Source organism: Gorilla gorilla, chromosome 4 (assembly GCF_029281585.2).
Source record: "Gorilla gorilla gorilla isolate KB3781 chromosome 4, NHGRI_mGorGor1-v2.1_pri, whole genome shotgun sequence".
NCBI lineage: Eukaryota > Metazoa > Chordata > Mammalia > Primates > Hominidae > Gorilla > Gorilla gorilla.
Window position 1 is genome coordinate 52,923,475 of NC_073228.2, and position 27,338 is coordinate 52,950,812.

The 27,338-nt window shown below is 45.2% G+C and overlaps 1 protein-coding gene and 1 non-coding gene across 40 annotated transcripts in view; one reads left to right on the forward strand and one right to left on the reverse strand.

The window, feature by feature from the left end:
- The window catches only part of CDK12 (cyclin dependent kinase 12), a 105,715-nt gene that overhangs the window by 12,460 nt on the left and 65,917 nt on the right, over window positions 1–27,338 (reverse strand). For 9 of the 39 annotated variants that reach the window (XM_063706446.1, XM_063706434.1, XM_063706443.1 and 6 more), the window contains exons 14-19: window positions 23,998–24,415; window positions 10,692–10,803; window positions 8,276–8,417; window positions 7,184–7,263; window positions 4,595–4,723; window positions 3,897–4,001 (exon numbers count right to left, since the gene is read on the reverse strand). In XM_063706446.1, the coding sequence (XP_063562516.1) occupies window positions 10,800–10,803; window positions 23,998–24,415 (422 nt within the window). In that variant the 3' untranslated portion in view covers window positions 3,897–4,001; window positions 4,595–4,723; window positions 7,184–7,263; window positions 8,276–8,417; window positions 10,692–10,799. Of the gene's footprint in view, window positions 1–3,896; window positions 7,264–8,275; window positions 8,418–10,691; window positions 10,804–20,471; window positions 24,416–27,338 lie in introns of those variants that run through there. The other 30 variants (XM_063706458.1, XM_063706457.1, XM_063706452.1 and 27 more) reach the window with 16 other exon arrangements.
- Window positions 8,829–8,930, forward strand: LOC115934772 (U6 spliceosomal RNA). The gene has a single exon (XR_004070527.1). It is a non-coding gene; the product is annotated as a U6 spliceosomal RNA (small nuclear RNA).

A 27,338-nucleotide genomic window follows, 5' to 3' on the forward strand; every position in this document is an offset into this window, starting at 1 on the left:
CCAGGTCTCGATCTCCTGACCTTGTGATCCGCCTGCGTCGGCCTCCCGAAGTGCTGGGATTACAGGCATGAGCCACTGTGCCCAGCCAGATGTTTACTATTATGTGTCTGGATACATTGGCAAACAAGATGGCTGTTACTCTTTTTTTTTTTTTTTTTGAGACGGAGTCTCGCTCTGTTACCCAGGCTGGAAGGCTGGAGCGCAGTGGCGCAATCTCAACTCGGAGATCACTGCAACCTCTGCCTCCTGGGCTCAAGCGATTCTCCTGCCTCAGCCTCCTGAGTAGCTGGGACTACAGGCGCACGCCACCACGCCTGGCTCATTTTTGTACTTTTAGTAGAGACGGCGTTTCACCATGTTGGTCAGGATGGTCTCTATCTCCTGACCTCGTGATCCACCCGCCTCAGCCTCCCAGAGTGCTGGGATTACAGGTGTGATTTGCCGTGCCCGGCTATCCTAGCTGTTACTCTTTACCAGATCCAGTATAGGCCCCTGGGACTGGAGTCCAAGGCATGAATGGTTCTCCTGGTCCACTTTCTGGCCTCTTTCTCCTGGTGTGACCTCAGACCCAGTACCCTATTATCCCCTCTATCAGAAAAATGGAGACGATGCATACTGCCCGCCTGGCACACAAGGGAGGAGGAAATCGACACTTCTGAAGATCTATAGTTCTGCACCCACCTCCACAGCCTGCACCACTACCTTGGTTCAGCCAGCATAGGAGTCCCTAGCTGCTTCTCTCTTGTCCCAGGTGTCTGTTTCCAGAAAGGAGAGGACTGAGACCCAGCAGTTATCCTTCCAGGTTCTGGTGTTATAACACAGCTTGTTTTACTTCTAAAAATTTAGTGTCAGCTGGGTACCTAGAGTTCTGGGCAGGCAAGTGAGGGTAGGGAGGAGTAACTGTGTTTGCCTAGAAACCCCTCTTCTGGAAAGTGCCCAGGGGCACTGAGCTACCCTAGCACAGGTGGATGCCCCATACCCCCTGTGCACCCAATGAATACAGTAGGGCAAGACTAACTGGCCTCTCCTATCCTTTCCTCACTGAGATACCTCTCACTGGGAATGCTCAGCTTCCCCTGCTCTCTTCTCTCCCATTTCCCTGTTTTTTTATAGTTGGGGCCTCCCCTGCTCCACAATCCAGATGAGGGACCTTCATTCACAGAGCTCAGAGTGGGGAGATATGGGGCAAAAGAGAGCTCTAATAGGCCTGGATCCCTTCCCCTCTGTTGTTTTTGTGAGCCACCTCCACTGCTATGAGTCACCAGAACCTTGAGCTTGCTGAGCTACCAGCAGCCTTCTCCCTCTTTCTTTCCTCCAGCCAGGCAGATATGTGCCCAATGGGCCCCAGAGCCTGCCATCTTCCTATCTTCAAGCCCACAGTCCCCTCCTTCATTTCTAGGAATCCACAACATAGACACATGGAAATGAGTGAGCAAAGGAGTGTGAGAGACCTCAGCATGTGCTCTGTGCTGGGGCAGAGAGCTGGCTGCCTGCACAGCAGAGCAGGATCACTAGCCAGGCGAGCTGGCACAACCTGGGCAAACAGCCCTGTCGGCATGTGATCGAGGAAGCAGGAGAGGATAGGGTAAGAATGCTGTTTTAGGAGCAGACATCTCCTCCTGGCTTCCTCTCTAGTTACCTTCTTCTCCTTGGCCTTTCTCCTTGGGTGCTGATGGACACCATGGCACTGCCACCTCTATCTACCCCTGTCTTGGCCTTCCTTCCCCTTCTTCATGGCTTTGGAAGCTACAGAGAGGGGACCTGCTTAACAAACTCCAAGGTGTCAAGATGGGAGGTTTAGACATCCAGATCTCTCTTCAACCAGTGGGAAAAATTTAGGGGAGAAAGAGGAAAGAGATCCTATTAGAGTAAGAGTTGAGCCGTAGGCTAACATTGAGTACCCCACCTAGTCTCTTTTCTCCAAAGTGCAGGAAATTCTGGGTACTACCATTTTTAACTTCCACTCACTTCAAGTCATCCCTCTTCCCCGCAAAGATCTGGCACCCTTGGCTAAACCTTAGAAATGAGAGGCTGAGCCACACTCCTGTAATCCCAGTACTTTGGGAGGCCGAGGCAGGCGGATCACTTGAGGTCAGGAGTTTGAGACCAGCCTGGCCAACATGGTGAAACCACGTCTCTACTAAAAATACAAAAATTAGCCAGGCACGGTGGTGCGCACCTATAATCCCAGGTACTTGGGAGGCTGAAGCAGGAGAATCACTAGATCCCAGGAGGCAGAGGTTGCAGTGAGCTGAGATCACGCCACTGCACTCTCCAGCCTGGGCGATAGAGTGAGACTCCATCTCAAAAACAAACAAACAAAAAAGCCTTAGGAGTGGGAGGCCGATCTGACAGGAGTTACAAGAAAGGAGGCTCTGTTCCTTGGAGAAACACCCAGAATATAGACTGAATGCTTTTAGGGCCTTTTAGCCCTAGCTCTAACATGACTGCAATATGTTGGAGTTGGGATGGACAAAGGGTGAAAAAGAGGGCTTACAGAAAGCCTGCCACCCTCTCTCCTTCAATGCATGCTCCTTTCCACTGCTGTGTGTTCCAGAGTAGAAACAGCAGCTCTGTAAACAGCAGCCATTTAATAAATCCTACAAACCATACTTGCTCTAAATGTCCTGCCACACATTAGGCAGCCAGCCCCACAGGTGGGACTACAGGTCTCAGTTCCCAAACTTCGCCCTCTGCCTTGTCACCACTTTCAGGTTTTTATCTGCTCTCCCAACAAGAGAATCTTCCTTTCCAGCCCCTTGGCACAGCCTTCCTCCCCTGCTGACACCCCTGGGGCCCTTAGAAGTAGGCACGGGGTCCTAGATAAATTCTTTCCAAACTGTTTTGGAGGGATCTGAGGAGAGCTCTTCTCATCCTGTCTGCAGTTAAGAAGGCAGGCAATGAGACAGCCAAGGAGATGACTCACAGTCTGAAGGAAGGGCTGGGTGAGGCTGGGGGGCACTTAGGCAGATCTTGCTCTTCTCAGGGGATTTGGGGATATAAAATGGGGAAGAGAAGGCAACTCTTGGGTGGGGGCCTGGGGAGTGTGATAAAGTTTTTACTGGCACTGCTTTCCAAGCTCTGTGCCTATCCTTGTCCCTAACCTAACTTAGTCTCATGAAGCATGGAACTAAAAATGTTGAATTTTCTGAGGAAGGAGGAGGATGGCAAGAAATGCCACCTTGGCAACCTAGTGGGAGAACCCCCTTTCTCCTTCATTTCTTCCCTCCTAACCCTAGCATGTGAACAGTGAAGGAAGCAAGGGGTTGGGGATGGGTACAGCTGGAAACTTGCCCCTTTCTCCAGTGTACATCAACACTACAAGAGTCAGAGGGGTCTAAGAGCTCTAAGGCCATGGCACCACATGAATTCAGGAGCATTTCTAATTCAGCCTTCAGGGCCTTGAATTTAAATTCTATCTCTGTTCTAGGCTTCACCATGGGACAAGAGGTATAAGACTACTCCTTAACACATTTGTTGGCATAAGTTTCTCCAGTGGTTTATTATATTGCAGCAGGGAAATATGTGGTAAGATTTCAAAAAAAAAAAAGCTCAGCATTTAGTCTTGATTGGGGGATTTGCTTCTTGGTTAAGGAGGTGGGGTAAATAATGCATTTCCTTCCCTGTAGATCTTATAAGACATGGTAAAATTCCATAGGGGTCAGGGGCTATAGGGGATTTGTGTACTTGGAAGCAAGAGAATGGATAAGATGATCTCTGGAACAAGCTGTATAGAGGAAATGTCCCCCTAATAGTGCTCCATAGAAGCTGAACCTGTCCATGACTCCCCTAAATTGCTTCTAAGACAGGGGATAGAAACTTGAGACTTCAAGCAATGGAGAATAATATCCTGCATACCTTCTTCCCTTGACTTTCCTCCCCCAACACCTACCTACCTTTCCTTTTCCTGTGTTCCCAGAAATTCTCCAAATCCAGGAACACAAAGCAATACCAGGACAGGATTCAAATGATTTCCCCTCTCTGGGTCTTGTTTTTCACATCTGTAAAATGAAGGGGTGGGGCAAGATGAGCTCCAAGTTCCCTTTTTTTTTTTATTTTGAGACAGAGTCTTGCTCTGTTGCCCAGGCTAATTCTCCTACCTTAGCCGCCCAAGTAGCTGGGATTACAGGCACACATCACCATGCCCAGCTAATTTTGTTGTATTTTTTGGTAGAGATGGCATTTCACCATGTTGGCCAGGCTGGTCTCGAACTCCTGGCCTCAAGTGATCCACCTGCTTCGGCCTCCGAAAGCGCTGGGATTACAGGTGTGAGCCACCGCACCTGGCCAAGTTCCCTTTCTTGCAAAAGCAAGGTTCTATGATTCATACCCCAAAAGGCACCAGGCCTCATTTGCATGCCATTTTGCATGTAATCTCCATGGCACTTATTTTATGTCAAAACATACAGAAATACCTCTGAACCCTGCCCTTCTCCTCCGTCTCTCCATAGTCTCTGGTTCTATGGTCCATAGCTCTTGTCTTCTCTCTACAAGGACCTCAAAGCTCTGTCCCCACCTTCCTTTCACAATTTTACAGCACTCCCTGGGACAAGCCCAACCAGACAAAACCCCATGAGCAAGAAAACAGCCTCACCTTATATTCTGGCTGTGATTTTGGGCTCCAGACCTGAGTCAACCGGTATAGTTCCAATCCGTTTGGAGGTCCTGGCAGTTGGGGGGAAATCCTGGCACCTCTCCCCAGTGCCTCCCCTCCTCCACCTCGCTATTCTCCATGCCAGAACACAAAGTGGCCAGTGATTGATGGGCCTGGGTTCCCGGTAACCGCACCCAGTGGCCCAATCCTCCTCCCTTACCCAATCCCTCCCCTGTCCCTATTCAGATATCAGATTGTCTCATGTTGGTCCCTGAGGTCCCATTAATTAAAAATACATCCAATTAAATGGCAGGTGAAAACGTGCTATTGGAGCTCTATACCCCCCTGCCCCAGCTTGGTCTCTCCACCCCCTCAACCCCCCTTTTAAGGCTCAGCTGTGCTTTGAGCTGAGAGAGAGAGAGAGACAGAGAGAGAGAGAGAGAGAGAGAGAGAGAGAGGGAGAGAAAGCATGAGGGAGAGAGTAGAGGAAGACACGGGGCAGGGTATGATGGGGGGGTTATTTGATCCTCTGCCAGGGTAGCATGTGCCAGCCTGGGAGGGTGGCACCATGCCCTAGTGTCTAATTTCTGGAGGTGTTGAGTAGGTTCAGTCAGCTGGGTACCCATTTCCATTTCCCTTAAAGGGGCAGAGGGCAGTCAGAGGGCATGGCTAGCTATAATGCCTTCCTTTTGGGCTTTGTGGATGAAGGGCAAAAGTGTAGATGGCAGAGGGGCCTTGTAGGGGGACATGTAAAAATCAGGGATTGGGAGAGTCTGAGGCCTCCATTCTTGGCATATCACTGCTCTTCCCCAAACTGGGAAGACTATAACGAGGAGCAGGCTGGGACCCAGGTGGCAGGGCATGGCGATGCTCCCAAGCCTGGCTGTGCCTACCCCTGCCCACAGGAAAGCTGAGAGAAGAATGGAGAGAGGGAGGAAGGAGCCATAACTTGGGTGGGAGCAGATGGGTCAGATAGGATAAAATATGCAGAGAGAGATGTTCATGTGGGCACCATGTCCCCTAGCACTTCATAGGTAAAGGACCTGAAAGGACCCGTCCTGTTTATCTTTTCTTCAAGCAAAAAGAAGAAGCAGAGCTGTAGCGTGAAGTCACCTTGGCCTGGCTGCCTGGCAGGCAGTGAATAGGGTATCTCCCTTGATGAGCACTGACCGCTCTCCTCCTCCATACTTACGGTGTCCCTAGCATTTTAGGTAAGGCATTTGCCCCATTCCACCCCTCTGCAAAGCCCTCTGGCCCCAAGCGATACAAAACTAATGGGCACTGAAAGCTGTTGGGAGAGGAGCTGGGAAAGTAGGGGTGACTAAGGGTGACACTCAGAATCCAGGCAAGAGTGGGGGTTTTGCCAACCCAGGGCCCCCGTCTGGCCTCCTTGGCAGCCTCAGCACCTCCTCACTTCACTTTAACGCTAATTGGAGATTTTAATCTGCACTGCTGCTCTGCTCGGGGTGCTGGGGGGAGCGCCAGCTGTGCAGTAATTCCAGCAGCACCGACTGTTTAATCAAGCTGTCCTCCTGGGGAGGGGCCCTCAGGCATGGGGGTAGGAAGGAGGAGGAGAACCTCTGTCATGTCCCTTAGCCTGTTCAGCCTGGAAGGGCTTCATGGAGATGGAGGGTCAATTGTGGAGTCCTCAGTCCCATAGAGGCCCCAGGGCCATTTGGCACCCCTAGCAGAAACACTGCCTGATACAGGGTAGGTATGAGGCTTATGGCCCAAAGCAGCCCACACTCCTATCCAGCTTTCTGACACCATTTTTGGCTCAGAGCCCTGGAATGTCCTGGGGTGTATTCCAGCCACTGAGGCTGCAAACATCCACTAGACCATCTTGAATTCTATAGGTTTGTGCTAGGGTAGGTGATGGGGAGACTAACTCTCCCAGGCTTCAGTCACCCCTAACACTTTCTCACTAACAAAATACTTTTCTTAGAACAATTATAAGAGATTTTTTCCCCCTAAAAACCACAGGCACCTCCACCATCTGGGTCGGAAAGTGACTGCCATTAAGGCAGGGGGACAACGGGGCATACAGCTGGAACCTGCTACACCTTAAGGGAGAGACGCACCTGTGCAAGGTGTTAAGTGCCTGGAAAGAGGGGGCTTCCCAAGTTCAGCTGGAAGCACACTGAGATGTCAGGCCACTAGAGCAAAGCGTTTAGGGGTCTCAGGCCATTTTCAAGGAAGAACAAGTGGTACCAATTATTTGTCTCACTTTTTGGGCCCATGCTCTCTGGGGGTGTTTCTGACCCCTGTTTTGGAGAAAGGGTGCCCTCATCCCCAAACTGTCTGCTAAGGGGCATGAGTTTTAATTGGCCAGCAGCGCCCTCGTGTGGCAGAAACCATGACTGCAGCTGCCCAACTGGCAGGCCTGTTCTGTGCGATCAGATAACCTGGTAGACAGACATGAAGATAAGTTATAAATGCTGGTGCTCAAGGTACCCCATGCATACTTACTGCTTGACTACATCCAGGGACGTTTCTTGCTAACACTTGCCCTATCCCTCTGTCTACCTCAGCCCACCTGCTTCACCTCTAACTCAACCCATATGCCTACCAGGAGAGGGAGCACCTTACCCAGAGGTGGCACTTATTTGAGCTGCTGCATGTGCTGTCTGGATTGCAGGGATGAGAGAGGCACTGCAGAGAGAAGAGGCCTAGGGTCAAGAGGATAAGCTGATGTCACCTCCTATGCCCAGGATGCAGGGAGATGCTCTGCCCACACCTGACCCTGCAACTCTCAACAGGCCCCAGAGGAGAGCTGACACCTGAGCTCAAGACAGTAACACCTAGTAGTTGATTCTGCTTTATGGCCGTCTATTCTCCACTTCCTGGAGGCATCTGGGAATGAGTATGGACAGATTCTCAGAGCCTAAGATCCCGGTCCTGGGAAATAGACACTAGATAAATCATCTTTCCTTTCGGAACAGTCTGGATATTATTAAAAACAAATGCACACACAAAACCATTCGCTCAAAAGATCCAGGTAGGCCAGGCGCAGTGGCTCACGCCTGTAATCCCAGCACTTTGGGAGGCCAAGGCAGGCAGATCACCTGAGGTCGGGAGTTCGAGACCAGCCTCATCATCATGGAGAAACCCCATCTCTAATAAAAATACAAAAATTAGCCGGGCATAGTGGCGCATGCCTGTAATCCCAGCTACTCAGGAGGCTGAGGCAGGAGTATATAGCTTTAACCCAGGAGGCAGAGGTTGCAGTGAGCCAAGATCGTGCCATTGCACTCCAGCTTGGGCAACAAAAGCGAAACTCCGTCTCAAAAAAAAAAAAAAAAAAAAAAAATCCTAGTACTCTCCCAGGATAGCAAGCAACTAGGAAGAATGCACATCTGTGGCTTCAGATTTCTAGCCCCCAGAAAAAAGGCTACCTGTCATTAGACTCTCCCTTTCCAGTACCAAATACCATCTGTTTACTGGTCCCTTCCCACACCCACTAAACGGGAAAAATGGTCATGAACTATAGAAAAAGGGATGGACATTTGATACCAGGAGGTTAGCAGCTCTTTACAGATTCGGGCTGGAAGTTACGAAGACATATAGGCGAGTCACCAAGGCCTTCCCCTTGTTGGAGACATTTAATAACAGAGAAAAATACTCCGAGAGAGAAACATAACCCTGTTTGGGGTTGATGGGTAGGGGGAGCAGCACACCTACCAGCAAACAAGAAAGGTGGGGGTAGACACAGGAGGCTGGTGACCTGTCCCATCTGGGCATTGGGGATGAAGGAAGCAGGCTTGCAGGCCTCTAATTCTGGTGTCTCACACAGTGTTTGGACAGGTGGGATTTCCCACTGAACCTGGAAAGGAAGTGAAGAAGCTGATTAGAGGTAGTGAGAAGGGACAGAACTGCCCTATCTTGACTGAGAAGAAAGAAATAGAAAATAGCTTTTTGGTGCTTGCTTTGGCAGCACATATACTAAAAAAATTGGAGGTCGGGCACAGTGGCTCACACCTGTAATCCCAGCACTTTGGGAGGCCGAGGCAGGCGGATACGAGGTCAAGAGATCAAGACCATCCTGGCTAACATGGTGAAACCCCGTCTCTACTAAAAAATACAAAAAAAAAAATTAGCCGGGCGTAGTGGCGGGCGCCTGTAATCCCAGCTACTGAGGAGGCTGAGGCAGGAGAATGGAGTGAACCCAGGAGGCGGAGCTTGCAGTGAGCTGAGATTGTGCCACTGCACTCCAGCCTAGGCGACAGAGCAGGACTCCATCTCAAAAAAAAAAAAAAAAATTGGAATGATACAGAGAAGATTGGCATGGTCCCTGTGTAAGGATGACATGCAAATTTGTAAAGTGTTCCATAAAAAAGGAGGAAGGGGCCGGGCGCGGTGGCTCACGCCTGTAATCCCAGCACTTTGGGAGGCCAAGGTGGGCGGATCATGAGGTCAGGAGATCGAGACCATCCTGGTTAACATGGTGAAACCCCATCTCTACTAAAAATACAAAAAATTAGCCAGGCGTGGTGGCGGGCACCTGTAGTTCCAGCTACTTGGGAGGCTGAGGCAGGAGAATGGCGTGAACCCGGAAGGTGGAGGTTGCAGTGAGCCGAGATCGTGCCACTGAACTGCAGTCTGGGTGACAGAGCAAGACTCCGTCTCAAAAAAAAAAAAAAAAAAAAAAAAGGAAGGAAGGAAGGAAAAAAAAATCCTGTAATCCCAGCACTTTGGGAGGCTGAGGTGGGCAGATCACCTGAGGTCAGGAGTTCAAGACCAGCCTGGCCAACATGGTGAAACCCCGTCCCTACTAAAAATACCAAAAATTAGCCAGGTGTAGTGGCAGGCACGCGTAATCCCAGCTGCTCAGGAGGCTGAGACAGGAGAATCACTTGAACCTGGGAGGCAGAGGCTGCAGTGAGCTGAGATTGCGCCATTTCGCTCCAGCCTGGGCAACAGAGCAAGACTCTGTCTCAAAAAAAAAAAAAAAAAAAAAAAAAAAAGCTTTTTGGGGCTGGGCACAGTGGCTCACGTCTATAATCCCTGCACTTTAGGAGCCGAGGCAGGCAGACTGCTTGAGTCCAGGAGTTCAAGGCCAGCCTGGGCAACATAGTGGAACCCTGTCTCTACTAAAAATACAAAAAATTACCTAGGCATGGTGGCACACGCCTCTAGTCCCAGCTACTCAGGAGGATGAGGTAGGAGAAATCACCTGAGGCTGCAGTGAGCTATGATAATGCCATTGCACTACAGCCTGGGCAACAGGAGTGAGACCCTGCAAGGCTGTGTATATAGATGGGGTTGTGGGCTAGAGGGCTAGCTGCCCTGGAAGAGAGGGCTGAGAGTAACCCACTAACTGACATCAGCAACCCACTGTAGAGGAACATCCATTAGCACAGCTGGACAAGAGGAAAGAACAGGAATGCCAAGAAAGGGGGTTACCTGCTCTAGCTGGAAGGGAGAATCTATTAATCAGAAGGCAGAACATCAGAATATAGGGTCAAATAAAAAGCTAAGGAAACTCCTCTGGAGATCTTTCGGAATAAGAAACTTCCCTGAGATCACCTGTTAGCCTGGTGTGGTGGCTCACGCCTGTAATCCCAGCACTTTGGGAGGCTGAGGCGGGCGGATTACCTGAGGTCGGGAGTGGGAGACCAGCCTGACCAACATGGAGAAACCCCATCTCTACTAAAAATACAAAATGAGCCGGGTGTGGTGGTGCATGCCTGTAATCGCAGCTACTCAGGAGGCTAAGGCAGGAGAATCGCTTGAACCCTGGGAGGTGGAGGTTGCGGTGAGCCGAGATCATGCCATTGCACTCCAGCCTGGGCAACAAGAGCGAAACTCCATAAAAAAAAAAAAAAGATCGCCTGTTATCCCAGCTACTCAAGAGACTGAGGCACGAGAATCACTTGAACCCCGGAGGCGCAGGTTGAAGTGAGCTGAGATTGCGCCACTGCACTCCAGCTTGGGCGGCAGAGTGAGACTCTGTCTCAGAAAATAAAAATTAAAAAAGAAAAAAAAAAAGAAAGAAACTTCTCTAAGACCAGGGGTGGGGTGGGGTGGGGTGGGATGGGAGTAGGGTCATCCCACACAAAAGCAGGCCAGTGACCTCTGATTGGCTTTAGGCCCCTACCTGGCTTGGCTTTAGGTTCTGTGAAAGAGACTGAATTTGCCAGGCTCTGGGTGAGAGGTGACTGATGGACATCACTGCATTCCTCAGAGGGCATTCCCACCGTTGCTCCTACCTGTAAAGGAAAATGGCAGGTTACATTAGACATGAGACAAGGGACTAGACACCAAAGAACATCCTTGGTCTTGCACCCAGGAAGCATCCGTTGGTAGGTAACAGTGACGGTGATGTTAGCACTCTTCTAACTCCTTCAAACCTGAATTCCCCAGAAGGATTCAGACTAACCTTAGTACACTCCCAGAGAGAGTCATAACTGTTCTAAAATTCTTGTCTCCAGGGACCTAGCTCCCAGGCTGATAAAAGCAAAAACATGGTTCTTAAAGTTAGGAAATTCAACAGAAACAGAAGCTGTGAAACCCAGAATCATAAAGATCAATGAAGGTTAATGGTTAATATAAGGCTAATAAAAGAAGGTGACTGGGAGGAGGCCACCCAGTTTTAGATCAGATCATGAGGTTGGACTTGCGGCTCTCTCATCCATAACAGCTCCTTCAGGAAGGACTCTAAGGCAAAAAAGGATCCTGACTGTGAGAAAGGAGGTTTGCAGGACAGCAAACTTAATGTAATCTGGACAAGTAGGTCTATCATACATTCCCTAGAGACAAATTTACATGGAGACCAGTTCCACATTTCCTCTATGCTATCTATCAAAGTTGATGAACAAAATGTAAAGGATATGTACTGGGATCTATTTCTTCATCAGCAGCAGACAATATTCACTTTGCAGATCCCCAGTACCTCTCCCCTAGACCCATTAACTCTTTCTAATCTGCCCAATGATGCCCTCCTCCCTTCACCATTCTGCTTCCAGCCTAGGCATGCTCCAGCATTCCACTCTCTGCTCATCAGTGGCTCCCAGACTCATATGCTCAGAGAAAGCAAACATTGGAAGGGACTGTAGATACATCCAGGAGGGGTCTAAAGAGGGAAAGGCATCTTGGCACCAGACTGAGATGACTTACAGAACCAGCAATGCGTGTCAGCCAACTGAACACACTATTTAGGGTATTTAGGCCACTGTGGATCACCACATACCACCTTCCTTCTGCCTCATCAAAGGAGAATATCAAACAACTCAAAACTTTAAAAACTAAAATAAAGGAGAGGAGAAGGTCCCCTTACCATTTTCCTGTAATCTCAGAGCATACCTTTTTGCTGAGTTCTATCATCTCATCTCTCATTCAGGGACCCCTTCCCCCACCATAGTTTTCTAGCCGATGTGTTTTCTTTCTCCATTCCCTTTTTCTTTTCAATATAGCAAAAGAGCTTCAGTTGAGATTTAGGGTGAATTCCTCACATTGCCTCTAAGGATCTTTTCCTGCTATCCAACCTCCAGAGATAGTTGCAAAATGCTCTTTGAAGTTTGGGTTAACTCTGAGGGCATCAGGATCTTTGGCTGTGGCTGCCATCTGCTTCCCAATGAACCAGACTCTTGACTTTAAATAAAAATTACACTTGTATAATCTGCATGTCATTGAAAGATTATTCTTAGACTGGGTGCAGTGGCTCACGCCTGTAATCTCAGCACTTTGGGAGGCTGAGATGGGTGGATCACCTGAGGTCAGGAGTTCAAGACCAGCCTGACCAACATGGTGAAACCCCGTCTCTACTAAAAATACAAAATTAGCCGGGCATGGTGGCACATGCCTGTAATCCCAGCTACTTGGGAGGCTGAGGCAGGAGAGTTGCTCAAACCCGGGAGGCCAGAGGTTGTGGTGAGCCAAGATCGTACCATTGCACTCCAGCCTGGGCAACAAGAATGAAACGCCGTTTCAAAAAAAAAGAAAAGAAAAAGAAAAAAGAAAATAAGAGGCTGGGCGCGGTGGCTCACGCCTGTAATCCCAGCACTTTGGGAGGCCGAGGCAGGCAGTTTGAGGTCAGGAGTTTGAGATCAGCCTGGCCAACATGGTGAAACCCCGTCTCTACTAAAAATACAAAAAAATTAGCCAGGCTACATAATACAAAAAAATTAGCCATTAGTTACTCAGGAGGCTGAGGCAGGAGAATCGCTTGAACCCAGAAGGTGGAGGTTGCAGTGAGCCGAGATCGTGCCATTGCACTCCAGCCTGAGTGACAAGAGCGAAACTCCATCTCAAAAAAAAAAATTATTCTTTAAGATACACACACATATATGTATATATGTATATATAATTTCCCAGTCTTTCTAGATCTACCTTTCCCCCTCAATCTCTCTCTCCCTCCTCAAATCTCACAGTCCATCCTTCCTTTCCTGAAGAAGCTCAGGGCTCTCAGGAAAGGGTCATCTTAAAGCTGGGGGCACTCTACTCGCAGAAGTCAAGATTCTGGCCTCTTGGATCTAGTTCTGGCTGGCTGCCATTAACTCGCTGTGAGACTGCATGGGCAAGGCACTTTCCTTCCTTAAGCCTCAGTTTCCTGCTCTGTAAAGGGAGAGGTTAGATTACCTGACCTCTTTCCTAGCCCTGGCAATCTATGATTCCCTAAGGGAGAAGACGTGTCATTCCATCAGGAAGTGATACATTCATTCCTGCCCTTTACAGCTTCTCTCTGGGCCACTGCAGAGAAACTCCCCTATAGATGCCTACCTTTCCCTTGCTGGCTTGACCAAAGGGACAAGTATATTTCAGAAGGAGGCCTTCCTTTAAGAGCCAAACTCGGGGCTGGATGCGGTGGCTCACGCCTGTAATCCCAGCACTTTGGGAGGCTGAGGCGGGCTGATCACGAGGTCAGGAGATTGAGATCATCCTGGCTAACATGGTGAAACCCTGTCTCTACTAAAAATACAAAAAAATTAGCCAGGCATGGTGGCGGGTGCCTGTAGTCCCAGCTACTTGGGAGGCTGAGGCAGAATGGCGTGAACCCAGGAGGCGGAGCTTGCAGTGAGCCGAGATCGCGCCACTGCACTCCAGCCTGGGTGACAGAGCGAGACTCTGTCTCAAAAAAAAAAAAAAAAAAAAGAGCCAAACTCAAACTCCTCCCATTAAAAGGAAAAGAAGTTGAGGCAGTCTAACTCTAACCCTGAATTTTGATAAAGCAAATGGGAGACTGAGAGCAGGTATGGGGCAGGAAGGAGTATGATAAGCATACCTCCCCACCCCCCAGACTTAGCACACACCTAGGGAGCCCCCCATAAGTAGTAGCTGCTAATCCAACTCAACTGTGTGTAGATGGGAATAAGAAAGCAGGGACATGTGTAAACACATCCACAGCATTGACATAAGTGTTCAATCAATGTCCATATACTCTCATTCTCTCCTACTTTAAGCCTGTAACAAGCCATGGTGGGAGGCGACACCATATCCCAGTCTTCCCCTTCCCCAAAGTTGGAAAGGAAGACACAGTGAGACAGGAGCTACTTGGCTTCCTATAAATTGTTTTGTCCTTCCTCTCAGCTGCAATCAGAAGCTAAGGGCTCCCGCAGGCCTTGTTCTGATCTGCTGCAGGCGATGGAGGGTTTTTGAAACAGAGAGGACTTGGCTGAGGCCCCGTTTCAGCTGCCGTTGGGGCTGGCTAATGGGCTCATTCGGGAAGACCCCCGCCTGCCACACTAAAGAGTCCCCCGCCGACCCCCGCCCCAGTCCCAGCCCAATTAATAAATGGGGGCTCCCACTTTATGGCTCTGGGAGCAGGAATCAGAGATACAAATGATCCCTAGGGAGGGACAGAAAAAGGCCTTCCAAGAATCAAGCTAGAGAATTGTGCATCCACAGGCACATGCTGCCACAGGCTAGTCATATCCCATTTTCAAAGCATTAAAGGGGAAGAAACTGGCAAAAATACTAATTTTCTTTCCCAGATCCAGAGTAGGATAGCATTCTTGAAGTCTATGGGCACACCCTAGCAACAGACTCCCTCTTGCCTGGTTCTTCAACCTGAAAAGGGCAGGGTGCATGCAGGTTATCATCTGGACACATGGTGCATGCTCCACTATTCTCCAGGGGCAGTGCCCCCTCCTAGACTCTGCAATACTGAACATTGACACATCCTATCAATTGGTTAATAAGATAAAACACTTCCTACTTAAAAACAAAGCAGTTCTCTCTTATCAAGCTTTCATCACCACCAACAGCGCAAATGTGTCTTGGGATCATCATCCTGAGGCTTTTATCCCTCTCCTCACATCCAAGCTGTGACCAAGCCTTGCTATTTCCTATGGACCCACTTTCTTTCCTCTGATTCTCCTTGTCTTACTCTATTGTAAACTCTCAGTGCTTCATGTCTTGGCAAGAACAATAATATTTTAGTGAACTTTCCTGCTTCCTTGACCAAGTACTGCTACAAAAGTCCTCAATGTGATTTTCATCTCATCATGCTCTGTTCCCTGCTACTGCTTAACAAATCAAATTCCTCATTCAAGCCAATGAGATTGCTCCTCCAACTTCATTTCCTAAGACTCCTTTCCTGTACCATTCTGGTCAGCCAATTCACAGCCTCTGCACAAGACATACACGAGCCCTCTTCCATGAGATTCCTCCCACTGCTCACCTTCCTCTTCTGTTCTATGTCCACTATCTTCTTTATTTTCAAATAATTGTTTCTGAATAAGTCCACTTTCTCCGATTATTTCTTTGCTTTGGTTTCCTCTTATTATAATAGTTTTATATTACAACCTGCATTGATATGTTGACTTACAGATTCCCCACTCTCCACCAGCTGTAAGACTGACCTCTCTCACAAGACCCAGAAGCTTCCTGAAGGTGGGACCCTCCCCCAGTCTTCTTCCTCAGAGGTTGTCCCGTCTGTACACAGGACATGCCTCTGCTAATGATATTAATGCTCCCCACTGAAGCAGCCTTCATGGTATAACTATTGGGATATTATGTCAAACAACCATGAGGAACACAATCTTATTCTGTCAATTTTCAAATTGCCACCTGCCTTGAACTTGGCACTGAATCTCCCCAAGATTACAAATTCAGTTTCATGACTTCAAAGAGTTACAAAACAAAACAAAAAAACAAGTACAGTCACCAAAGGAATTTATCTCCTTCATTCATGGTAAATACTATTCTCTTTGAAGACATTTTAGGATGAGAAGCTCCATTTTATTTCCTATTTGTACAATTAATCCCACATTCTCAGGTCATGACTTGATTTTCCAAAATGAAAATCAATTCCAGAGCCAAGAGTAATCTTGGTCCCTATCAGTCCTAACTCTTATCAACATGTTTTGGAAGGTCTCTAGGAATGGAGAAGTTATTTATGAGTCGCTTTCAACAGTTTGGCAAATACTTCCTTAGATTAACCTCTCTCTCAAATGCTGACTCTTTACTTCCTCTAGTTTAGCCCTGTGTGGTTAGAGAGGAAAACGTGGTCTACCACTCCCTTTTATCTCCTACATATTGCTCAGGATACTAGCCTTATGTATGTATGTATGTATGTATGTATGTATGTATGTATTTATTTATTTGAGATGGAGTCTCATTCTGTCCCCTAGGCTGGAGTGAAGTGGCGCAATCTTCACTCACTACAACCTCCACCTCCTGGGTTCAAGCAAATTCTCCTGCCTCAGCCTCCCGGGAAGCTGGGACTACAGGCTTGTGCCACCACGCCTGGCTAATTTTTTGTATTTTTAGTAGAGATGGGGTTTCACTGTGTAAGCCAGGATGGTCTCTATCTCCTGGCCTCGTGATCCGCCCACCTTGGCCTCCCAAAGTGCTGGGATTACAGGCGTGAGCCACCGCTCCCAGGTAGCCGGGGTTTGCCATTTATTCATTCTATCCCTTAGCCTCAAGGTGCTAATCAGTCAAGATAAAAACAAAGCACTTAGGCAGCGCCTGACACATAGCAGGTACCCAACAATGTTAGTTCCCTTTCTCTCCCTTCTTTCTCGCAACACCATACATGTTCCTCGGCCTTTCTGGGCATTTTTTACTGCTTAAAGATGGTACTGAACCAAACAAACTAATCTTCTTTTGTAGCTCTAACATTCTGTGACTCTAATTCGCATATTCTCGTTTGTTCTTCTATGCACTGCCATCATTTGGATCTAAAATGAGTGGCAGAGGAATACTACTAGTCTCTAGGTTGACTTAGCATACCTAAAACCACTTGCAGGAGTTTTGAAATTCAAACAATACAAATAACTGTTTATTGTGATGCATCCATGTCATTCCTCCTTATTCTTGAATTACTCTCTTGAACTATGTAGACAACAGTGTTAAGTAAATGTCCTTATATATTGCTTAACATATTTGCCCATCTTTTCTAGTTTCCCTACAGAAAATGTCTTCATAGTATCCTAGGGGTTCTTGGCCCATCCTCCAACCCCAAAGGTAAGACTACTGTAATTAAGGGGAATTCTTTACTCAGTATTGGTGCTTTAATGGGGTCTTCCTGAAATGAACTGTGAATCTCTAAGAAAATTATCCTATAAATTTCACTAACTCAACCATAATTTTTCCTTCCATCCTGTATCCCTCTCTTCTTTATAAGCAATTATATCCAAACTGGGTGCGGTGGCTCACTTTGGGAGGCCGAGCACTTTGGGAGGCCAAGGCGGGTGGATCACAAGGTCAGGAGTTCAAGACCAGCCTGGCCAGCATGGTGAAACCCTGTCTCTACTAAAAATACAAAAAATTAGCTGGGCATGGTGGCACGCACCTGTAATCCCAGCTACTTGGGAGGCTGAGGCAGGAGAATTGCTGGAACCCGGGAGGTGGAGGCTGCAGTGAGCCGAGATCACACCACTGCACTCCAAGAAGAGCAAGTCCATCTCAAAAATAAATAAATAAATAAATAAATAAAAATAAGGAATTATACCCCAAGTCTCTTTCTGCAGCCCAGCTACCAGACTCTTCTAGTTCTCCCTTCTTACCCTTATTTCCACCTCTTATATTGCTTCATTTTCTGAGACTTTTGGTCCCCTAACAGAAATTATAAATATTAACACTAGTATAAGGCCAAACTAAAAAGTTCCAGACTTTAAAAAAGGGACCAGGCTACCAAGCTTTCTTTAGGTCTTTGAATTCAGCCTGTTTTCTCCAGGGCCAAATGCATTCAAAATTGCGTTAGCCTTGGTGAGGAGGGTCATCTACAAGCTGATCCTCACCAAGGGTGTCCCTCATTAGGCACTATTGTAGTTCTGAGACTGAGGAGGGAGAAGGATCCCCTCCTAGAGACAGTCCATCAGATAGGCCCCTTAGGTAGAGAAAAGACATCCTCCAGGACTCAGACTTTGTTCTTTACTTAGTTCTGACTGCTATATGGTGGACTTCTTAAAGGTTTTTTCATGCTGCCTCCCTCAGGGTTGGTTTGGCCTGGATAAAATGCCCTTCATTCCTTTAGAGCTGTCAATACTATCTGTAGTTTACAAACATGCCAGAGCAAGATATCAAAAAGTCCATCCATTTACAGGTCCTAGAGAACCTGGGTCTAAGTAAATTTATTTCACGGCTATACCTTCTTATTCCACAGAAGTATGCTGTAGCTGAAGGTTGCAAATTGAGAATGGTCCACTAACAAACTACCCACTTAGAGGGTATGAAAGACAAACTCAGTATCAGTCTCTTTCTCTCAGCCTTGGAGTACTAATTTTTTGAGGTAAGAGATATGAGAGAAATCCAGTGGTCAAAATGTTTTGGCACCCCAGTGATTAATCACCAGGACATTAAAGCAACTCCTATCTGCTTTCTCTTAGATACCAGAGAGCCCTCTTCTCACCAAGCTTTACTTCCCACAGACACCATCTGCAACTGAGCTTAGAAATGTCATCAGCAAAAGCAACAATCTCAGGATATGGAAGAAGAGGATAAAAAGGTGAAGGTTGAAAGAGGGGAAGCAGGAAGACAGAAAGATGACTCCCTGCCTTTCCTGGCCAGGGTACAAAATAATCTTTTGTACCCTACATAACACAAATGAAAAGCTCCTTTCATAGCTCCTAGCAATAAGAAAGTATCGTTAGTTTACTTTCTCCTTCACTTTCCACTACAGTAGGTTGAGGATCCAGATAGACATTTGTCTTCTGAATTGACTCTCATTACCTTTCAAAACAATGAAATAGCAGTAACTCTAAATACCTGGTAGGGTTAAGCAATCAATACCGATGGTAGGCCTAAATTATTCCAGTTGAATGGTGAGTGGGGAGAAAGAGAAATAGGAAAAGAAGTGGGTGGATAGGAGATGGAGAGACAGTTGCGTACAGTAAGGAGTACCACCAGTAATTCCTTCAGGTGTCGTACTCCCCCAAAGTCTTTCAACTCTGGCTTGGAGTAATCTCCTACTTGAGAGAATTCCTAATTAGGAACACTGGAGGTGTTCCTACAGATAAGAACTGTCACACCTGGACAGTAAAATTAACCAAAGTGTCCAGGAATGCTCACCTTGCCTCTCAGGACAACCAGAAGACTCAGCAGTTCCACCTCTCCCTTGGAATGGTTGAGTGCTTCCTCCCTTGAGGAATTCCCCATTCCCATTCCACTTAGCCCTTATGGATGATTAGGATATGAAAAGTCACTCAATAGTTAAAAAACAGTCAAGCTATGAGGCAATCTTTAATAACAATGGAAATCCCAAGATCAGCACCAAGAGCATTAACTGTTTACTTCTTTGAGGCATTAACCATACAGTTAAGGATGCCTATCTAGGAAAGAACAGTGCCTAAGAAATTGAGGTACTGAACAGCATGGTTTCTGGTTAGAAATGGCCTTGGGTATGACAGAAAAATCTAGGTTAGTAAGGTCCTCAGCCTTTAGGCCCAGAATTGAAAAGACACTGCTTCAATTTTCACTGCTATGAAGTGAAAACAGTATTTTCTAGCAGGTTGAAGTTTATACCCCAATCATGAACTTGCAACCAGGAACACATAATTCCAGAAATTGGAACAATCTTGAGCTCTCCATTCTCCTTCTAAGATGTGACTTAGCCCACAGGAAAGGGAACACCACTTAAACTTTTGAGGATTCAAAAACAGGTTAGCAACTCTCATCATCACCAGTTTTTGAATTCAACTTCCTTCTAATTTCCCTTGCTCTGGTGTATCCCTTAACCTTCCTGTATGACTTGCTCACCCCATTTACAACTTCAGATACCTATCGCCCCTCTTTCTCCTAGTGGACTTTATCTGCCCTCTGCCCATTTGTCATAACTAGCAGGATTGCAGCACATACCACAGGGGCAAATTTATCCTGTGTTCTAAGCCATGAAAGAGAAGGGGAAGCAATTCTGTCTTCAGGTGGAGATGGGAAAGATTTTGGAAACAACAGAGATTTTAACTTTTAAACAACTTTTTGATTCACTTTCTGGATTGGCAACGCATCGGGAAATCTCAGCAAAGGTAGGTACACTAATCCCCATGCTGACTCTGCATGTAATAACATGGGAACTGAGGTAGGGTGGGTGGTGAAGTCTGGTTTAAGACTATCCTTTGGGTCTAAACAGCCTCTTACCAACTTCCCTTGATGACAGTTGAGCTCAAACCCACTTACCTCTCCTGTCAGGAGGAGTCAGGGTACATGAAGCTCAACTCTTTTGATGGTTTGGTACCATTAGTTGTATAACTTTTCTACTTTAAAAAAATCACATTTCATGGTTTTTCCCAACTCATTTATTCTCTAGTTCCTAGTCTAGCGTTTTCAAGCACCTCTTCAAATCCTGATAACCTTTTGCTGGGAGGGGGAGTTAATGAGTCTATAATGATTCTGAGACAGAGAACCCCTAAGATAAAGTGGAGGAAAAACGTCCTTTATACATGATTAGATATGCTCAGGGGGTACAGATTAAGAAGTAAATGCAATGGAGCAAAAGTGGTATAGTAACAGGAAATATTTAATTTTCCAATCTCCACTTTCCATTTTTATAAACTGAAAGAAAAAAATTTAATATATTACAAAATATCTGTACATAGACAAGATACACCCAATGGGGGTCAAAAACAAGAGAGAGAAAGGAATACAGTGTCAGGAACCTAAATCAGGGAGAATGAGGTGGCAACTGACACTTTTCTGATGCAGCATTCTCTCTCAAAACCTGCTGGTAACCATTTTAGCACGGTAACTATATATGCATATTATATATACACACACACATACAAGTGGTTGGGTGATGTCTATGGCATAAGCTAATAGAAGAAGTTCTACTTGCAAATTTGTGCTAACTGCCCTGCTTTAAACGTATAGATTTGATGTTGCTTTCAAATACTTATCGTTCCTATGGACAGTTGAAGAAAAAACTAAGGAAACTGGGTCAAGTATATTTGTTTTCAAAACCACAAAAATGATCACGGTCAAACCAGTTTTGCCTCCCACTCATGAACAGAATCAGATTTCTCATCTGTTCAAAATAATGTATTTAATAGACTTAATATCTCTCATTGTACAATAATTAAAACAAAATGAAAACCACTTTTGAATGGAATTAATTGGGCTTGTAATTTTCAAATAGTCAAGTTGAAATTCTGCCAAACCTTTACTTCCATCATGTTTATAGATAACGTAACTGAAAAATTAACAAATACCTTTTCTTCCTCCATACAGATTCCAGGATATTTAAATAAGTTTTTTTTTCCCTCTGCTTTTAGAAATAGTCAAAACTACCAAACTTTGTTTTCATTTTAAAAGACTCCCAAAATGGGGGTGGGGGTGAGATGGGATCATACATACACATACACTCACACATACACTCACCCCCTTCCCTAGTAGGGATGAGGGAATGGAGGCTTAAGCATATTATTTAGGATATTTGGCATAATTAAAAATAAGAGGTGGGAGAGGGGAGGGAAAAACATTATTGATGACTGCTGATAACCAAAATACAATGAAAATATATAGAGAATTTTATTCATATTTGATGGGAAACCAACTTTTTTTCATTGAACAGATACTCCTGAAAGTATCCCAGGCTCACGTTCTTTAATAAAAAACAGGGAGTGGGGCCCAATAACTCAAATTCAAATATTCTAAAACACAAAGGCCCATGTCTGAGGACTAAGAAGTCAACAGACAGAAGGTTCAGATGAACTTTAATGCGATTTACCAATAGCATGTCAGTAAGCCTAGTAAATCTAACTGGACACACTGGTATAAAAAGCCATCAATGCCAAAATAGCTAGAAGGCTCTCTTTCTAAATCAGTGTTTGGCCCTGGAGGCAAGGCCAGATCAAAAACCAGAGAATAATAAAGAAATACACACACCGATATCTACCTATATCTCATTAACAGGGGAAAACAGTCTTCAAGTAAGTATCTGAAGAGGGTTCTTCTTTCATTTCTTTAAAGTTTTTTTTTTTTAAAGTAATGCACCTTTCTAAGTAGATTTTATTTTTTTAAAATAAGAACTTGGCATTGAAACATGAAACTTGAGTTTTGAAAACTACCCTCCAAGATGCTGAAGTATGTTTACTTTTTCTTTGTAAAAGGGGGCTTAACCTATGTTTCCTGAAGGTCTAAGTCTGTGCAGATAAATTACATGACATGTATCTGTTTTTAAAACACTCTATATGCTGGTACTCACATAGAAATAGAAGCCAGAATGAGAAGCCTCCCAAATTATCCCACCCTGACAGCCCTTCCCTTTTTCATTTCCTGTTTATGATAAGGCAAAGTTCTTGCCTGGAAGCACAATTTAACCCCTTTTACCAAAACCAAATCCAAACCTCTTTGGAGGAAAAATCCCTAAAAGAACTGGCAGGGTACACATGCTGGGATGTGGATATGTCAATACTGTTCTTCCTCACAGTATGCTGTTTTAAAATTATTTTTTAAAAAAAGGTCAGGTATTGATGTATCTTCAGAAAAATACCCACCCTAAACTAGGTTACATTTCCATGTATCTTCAAGATTTGTTTTTCTCTTTGACAATATCACAATGCTCTGTTTGAAAGGTTTTTGTTTTTTTTTGACATACAAATATATGTGTAAACAATATGCTAAATGCTGTTATTAGCCCTCTAGGTATGGAGGCATCATCTCTAACCACAGCTCAGCAGCAATGTCCAAGCTGTCCACACTTACAAATCAACTTCCCCATCAGAACATGGTTTAAAAAACAAAACATTTTAGAATTGAAGAGTTACAGAGAACAATGTAAGAGTCTGAATTTCCTTTCCTTTATTTCAAAAAAAGTAAAGAATTATCCCAGGTTCTTGGGCATCTCAACGATTTTTTCCAAACAAATGCCTCAAAGAGAGAGAAACAGCGAGAGCGAGCAAGCGAGACAGAGAGAGAGAGAGAGAGAGAGAGAGAGAGAGAGAGAGAGAGAGAGAGAGAGCACACATCAGCAAAAAAGGAAAGAGACTGGGTAAAGTCTACCTACTTGCCCAAGAATGCCACGTTCTACAACCTGCTTTATGTGCAGGGAGAAGGGCGTATCTTTTGTCAAAGTGGAGTAAACTTTAAGGATGAGTAATTTATTTGGAAAAAAAGTATGTTCAAGATGCTCAATGGGGAAAAAGTGTTCACTTAAAAGCAAAATGTGAGATGGTGGAGAGGAAAGAAACATTTATTCAAATCAGCCAGGCCACTCTGTTTCCCTTATAGCAAAAGCCAAAGAGCAGCTCAAATTTTGTGAACACTATTCTCTTTAAAGGAAAAAAACCCAAAACACCTAAATTAAAATTCAAAAGAAAGAAACCACACACAACCCCCCACCCCAAAACTTTAAAAATCAAAGAGCCTCTCCTGAGCCATCTCAATACTGAAACTGTTCTTTCTCTCTTCCAATCAGTAAGTGCAGGCAATGAACTAATAAAACATTTACTTTTCAATGTAATGATCCTCTCCATATTCTCTACTTGTATCTACTAAGGTAGAGTTGAAGTAAATGTTCTGGCTATAGCCCATCCAGGGGGAACTGGTGCCAACATCATTATTTCGTAAGTCGCCTGCAAGTAGCAAGTGAGCAAGGAATACAACGGACAGCTTTGCAGTAGCCAAATGCAGATGATTACCTCGCTCTGGCAAATGATTTCATTAAAGATTCAGAGAACTGGATGGAAGGATGGATAGGAAAGGAATCTTTCAGGACACTGAAGTCTCTGGGTTAGTAAGGAACTCCTCTCCCTCTTCCCCCTCTTGGTGGGACTCTTGTAGGCCCCCGATAGAGTTTTCCATAAGCAGAAGACTGAGTTGGGCCCCCCCAGTGAAGGCCTGCTCCTGAGCTGCTGGCCCCAGTGGTTCCTGGCCCCAGCTCCCCATAGTTTTGCAATTTGGTCTCTGCATGTACCACAGAATTGCTGCTTCCCTCAGCCTTCAGGAATGGTTGCCCGACCACCGGGTGTAACGCTAAGGGGACCCTGGCAAAACGGAGGTCCTGGTCCCCTGGAAACTGCACTGACCCTGTGCCCTGGTAACTGCTGGACTCCCCAAGGTGGCTCACAGAGCCTGAGAAGGTCCTGTTCTTCACCAGGGTCTGGACTAAGGATTCTGTCAAGGCTGGACCAGAGTTTCGTTCATCAGTGTCAATGGCACTGAACCCTGTTTCAGGCCCATCAGTGTTTCCATAAGTCCTGTTTGGATGGGGTCGGGTGGAGTACTCCATTGGTCTCAAGGCCTGGTGCTCATGTGGCAGGTGGCCAGGAGGCTCTGCTTCAGGCTGGGATAAAAGTTGCAGCAAGGCGGCTGTCACGGCTGGGTTCAACTCCTGGGGGGCGCTGGAAAGATCGCCTTCAACCAGAGGGGGTGGAGGTGGCGGCGGTGGAGGTCCGGGGGGCTCAGGGGGCCTCTTCTCTGGTGGAAGAATGTGAGGAGGACATGCTGTGGAAGGGTTACTTCTTTTAAACACCATCTTAAAAAGCACATGTGATTATAAACACAAACACACACACTGTGCAACATAAACAAATATCAATATAAGTAACCAGATATATAAAGAATAAAATCTTGGGATCAGAAAATTGCAATTATAAATAAATCAAGTGATTAAAAGTAAAACAGTTGCATCCTGGATCTAACAGCTAGTGTAAAAATATCATATGTTTCAAATGATTATCCTGATTTTTGTCTAAGATTTCCTCCATTTCCTTCCTTTAAAGAACTGTTCTAACATGTAGGCTGTTGGCAGACTCCCTGCCCCTTTTTGCTGTTAGATGGAAACATTAAAACAAAGCAGAAGGAAGGAAGATGAGAGGGAACAATATACATGCTGTGGTCACATTTCTAGGACATAATCTTGCTCTATAACAGAGACCTTGAGTGGACTTGGCTAACACATTTTACAGAATGTTTGATGACATAGGTTAACCTGAAATAAAACTTAAAGAATATATAGGAGAGATAAAATAAAGTAAAAAGTTTTCATTACTGTCATGTATAAAAATACACTTGCTTCTCCAAACTTTAGTCACGTCTCCCCAAAATCATAGTCTGAAAGGATTTTAACTACCATATTATCATTCAGCTTCCTATGTTACAGTAATTTTAAAGACTAATTTCTATCATAATTTTCTATTTTGTTTTCCTAACTACTGCATTTTTTTCCATGCTATGAAAAAAAAATCACTATAGCAGTGTCATGCAGAATGAACTGTTGATAAACATCTGTTTATCTTGGAGACGGTGACAAGAACTGAATATTTAGAAATATATTAAATTCATACTATACTCTGTCTTTACAAAGATCTTTTGTCTTTCTTGAACTACTTCCACCAGACTTTCTTTTTTCCACTGCTGCCTAAATGTGCTTAAGCATGATAAACATTGTCTGATAATGAACTCCTGCCAAGGCAGGAGAGGAGAGATGTAAAATGGTATGAGTTTGAGGACAAAGAAAACCACTGAGACAGAAGTATGGTAGAACAATGCCTTTAGAAAATTGAGAGTCATCCTAGTGAAGAAAAGATTTAATGTTTTGGGATATCTTCCAAATGACCGATTTTTCTTTTCCCTATGGAAGCATATTTAAAAATATATATATAGTCATTCTTCAATTATCTAAGCTGTGATGTAAAGTCATTACTCAAAACAAGCCAAAAACAGTTTTTAGTTATAATTAGATATTTTTGTAGCATATTTACCTTAATTATATTTTGCAAAGACAATCAGTAATTAAGTTTGTATTCCCTCAGCATGCAGATGAAAGCACTCTGAAAACACTACTAAATTGTAAGGTTGTACAGTACAAAAGATGGTCAGGTGTTACACGTAACATCCAAGCAGGGTGACCAACAGTCCCAGTTTGTCTGGGACTGAGAGGGTTTTCCAGGTTGTCAACGTTCAGCTTTAAAACTGGGACAGTTCAGGAATGAATTGGTGACCCTATGTATAGTACCCACCCAAGTTATTTGTTGACTGATTGGCTGGTTGACAGGGTGGCAGGGGAAAATGAATTTAAGGACAAAAAATTAGCCATGGAAAATTTTGAACATGGAGAGTAGACATGCTGAAAAAGGAGGGCAAACTGGACTACAAGTAATGATAGATTTCAGAGCCTTTTGCTTTCAACACTCTCTATATAAGGACATCACTGTACCAGTTATTTAAAAAGTATTTCTGGACTACACATAAAATGGAACACGAGGATTTTTAATACCGAGGTCAAATAACTTAAAAATGTATAACTGTAAAAGTGAGATAATCTAAACTTACATTCTTCCAGCTATGCCATTTTTTTGTATTCAAACTTTGCCTTTTATGTAAATAGCCTAATTATGTTTCAACAGAACTAACACTTGAGGTCAAATTCTTTCATATGTGTAAAATAAAAATTCTATTCCAAAGTAGCAAAGGCTGGGCATGGTGGCTCATGCCTGTAATCCCAGTACTTTGGGAGAACAAGGAAGGCAGATCACTTGAGGTCAGGAGTTAGAGACCAGCCTGGCCAACAAGGTGAAACCCCGTCTCTACTAAAAATACAAAAAAATTAGCTGGGCCTGGTGTCACACACCTGTAATCCCAGCTACTAGGAGGCTGAGGCAGGAGAATCGCTTGAACCTGGGAGGTAGGGTTTGCAGTGAGCTGAGATCACGCCACTGCACTCCAGCCTGGGTGACAGAGCGAGACTCCATCTCAAAAACAAACAAACAAAAAAACTTATTAAAGTAAGCCCAATACTTCTTAAAGGAATTAAAAATAAAATATGAATTATAAATCATATTGTTATGATCTAAAGTATCAATGTTGTCAATCCTTAAAAGTATGGACTTCTGGCTGGGTGTGGTGGTTCACATCTGTAATCCCAGCACTTTGGGAGGCTAAGGCGGGTGGATCACCTGAGGTCGGCAGTTCAAGACCAGCCTGGCCAACACAGTGAAACCCCATCTCTACTAAAAATACAAAAAAAAATTAGCCAGGTGTGGGGGCAGGTGCCTGTAATCCCAGCTACTTGGGAGGCTGAGGCAGGAGAACTGCTTGAACCCAGGAGGCAGAGGCTGCAGTGCACCAAGATCGCGCCATTGCTTTCCAGCCTGGGCGACAGAGAGAGACTCTGTCTCAAAACAAACAAACAAAAACTACGGACTTTCAGGATTGACAACAATAAGGATGTATTATTGAAATGTAAAAATAAATTTAAAACTTCAGGCCGGGGGTAGTGGCTCAAGCGTGTAATCCCAGCACTATGGGAGGCCGAGGCGGGCAGATCACCTGAGGCTGGGAGTTCAAGACCAGCCTGGCTAACATGGTGAAACCTCGTTTCCACTAAAAATACAAAATTAGCTGGACATGGAGGTGCATGCCTATA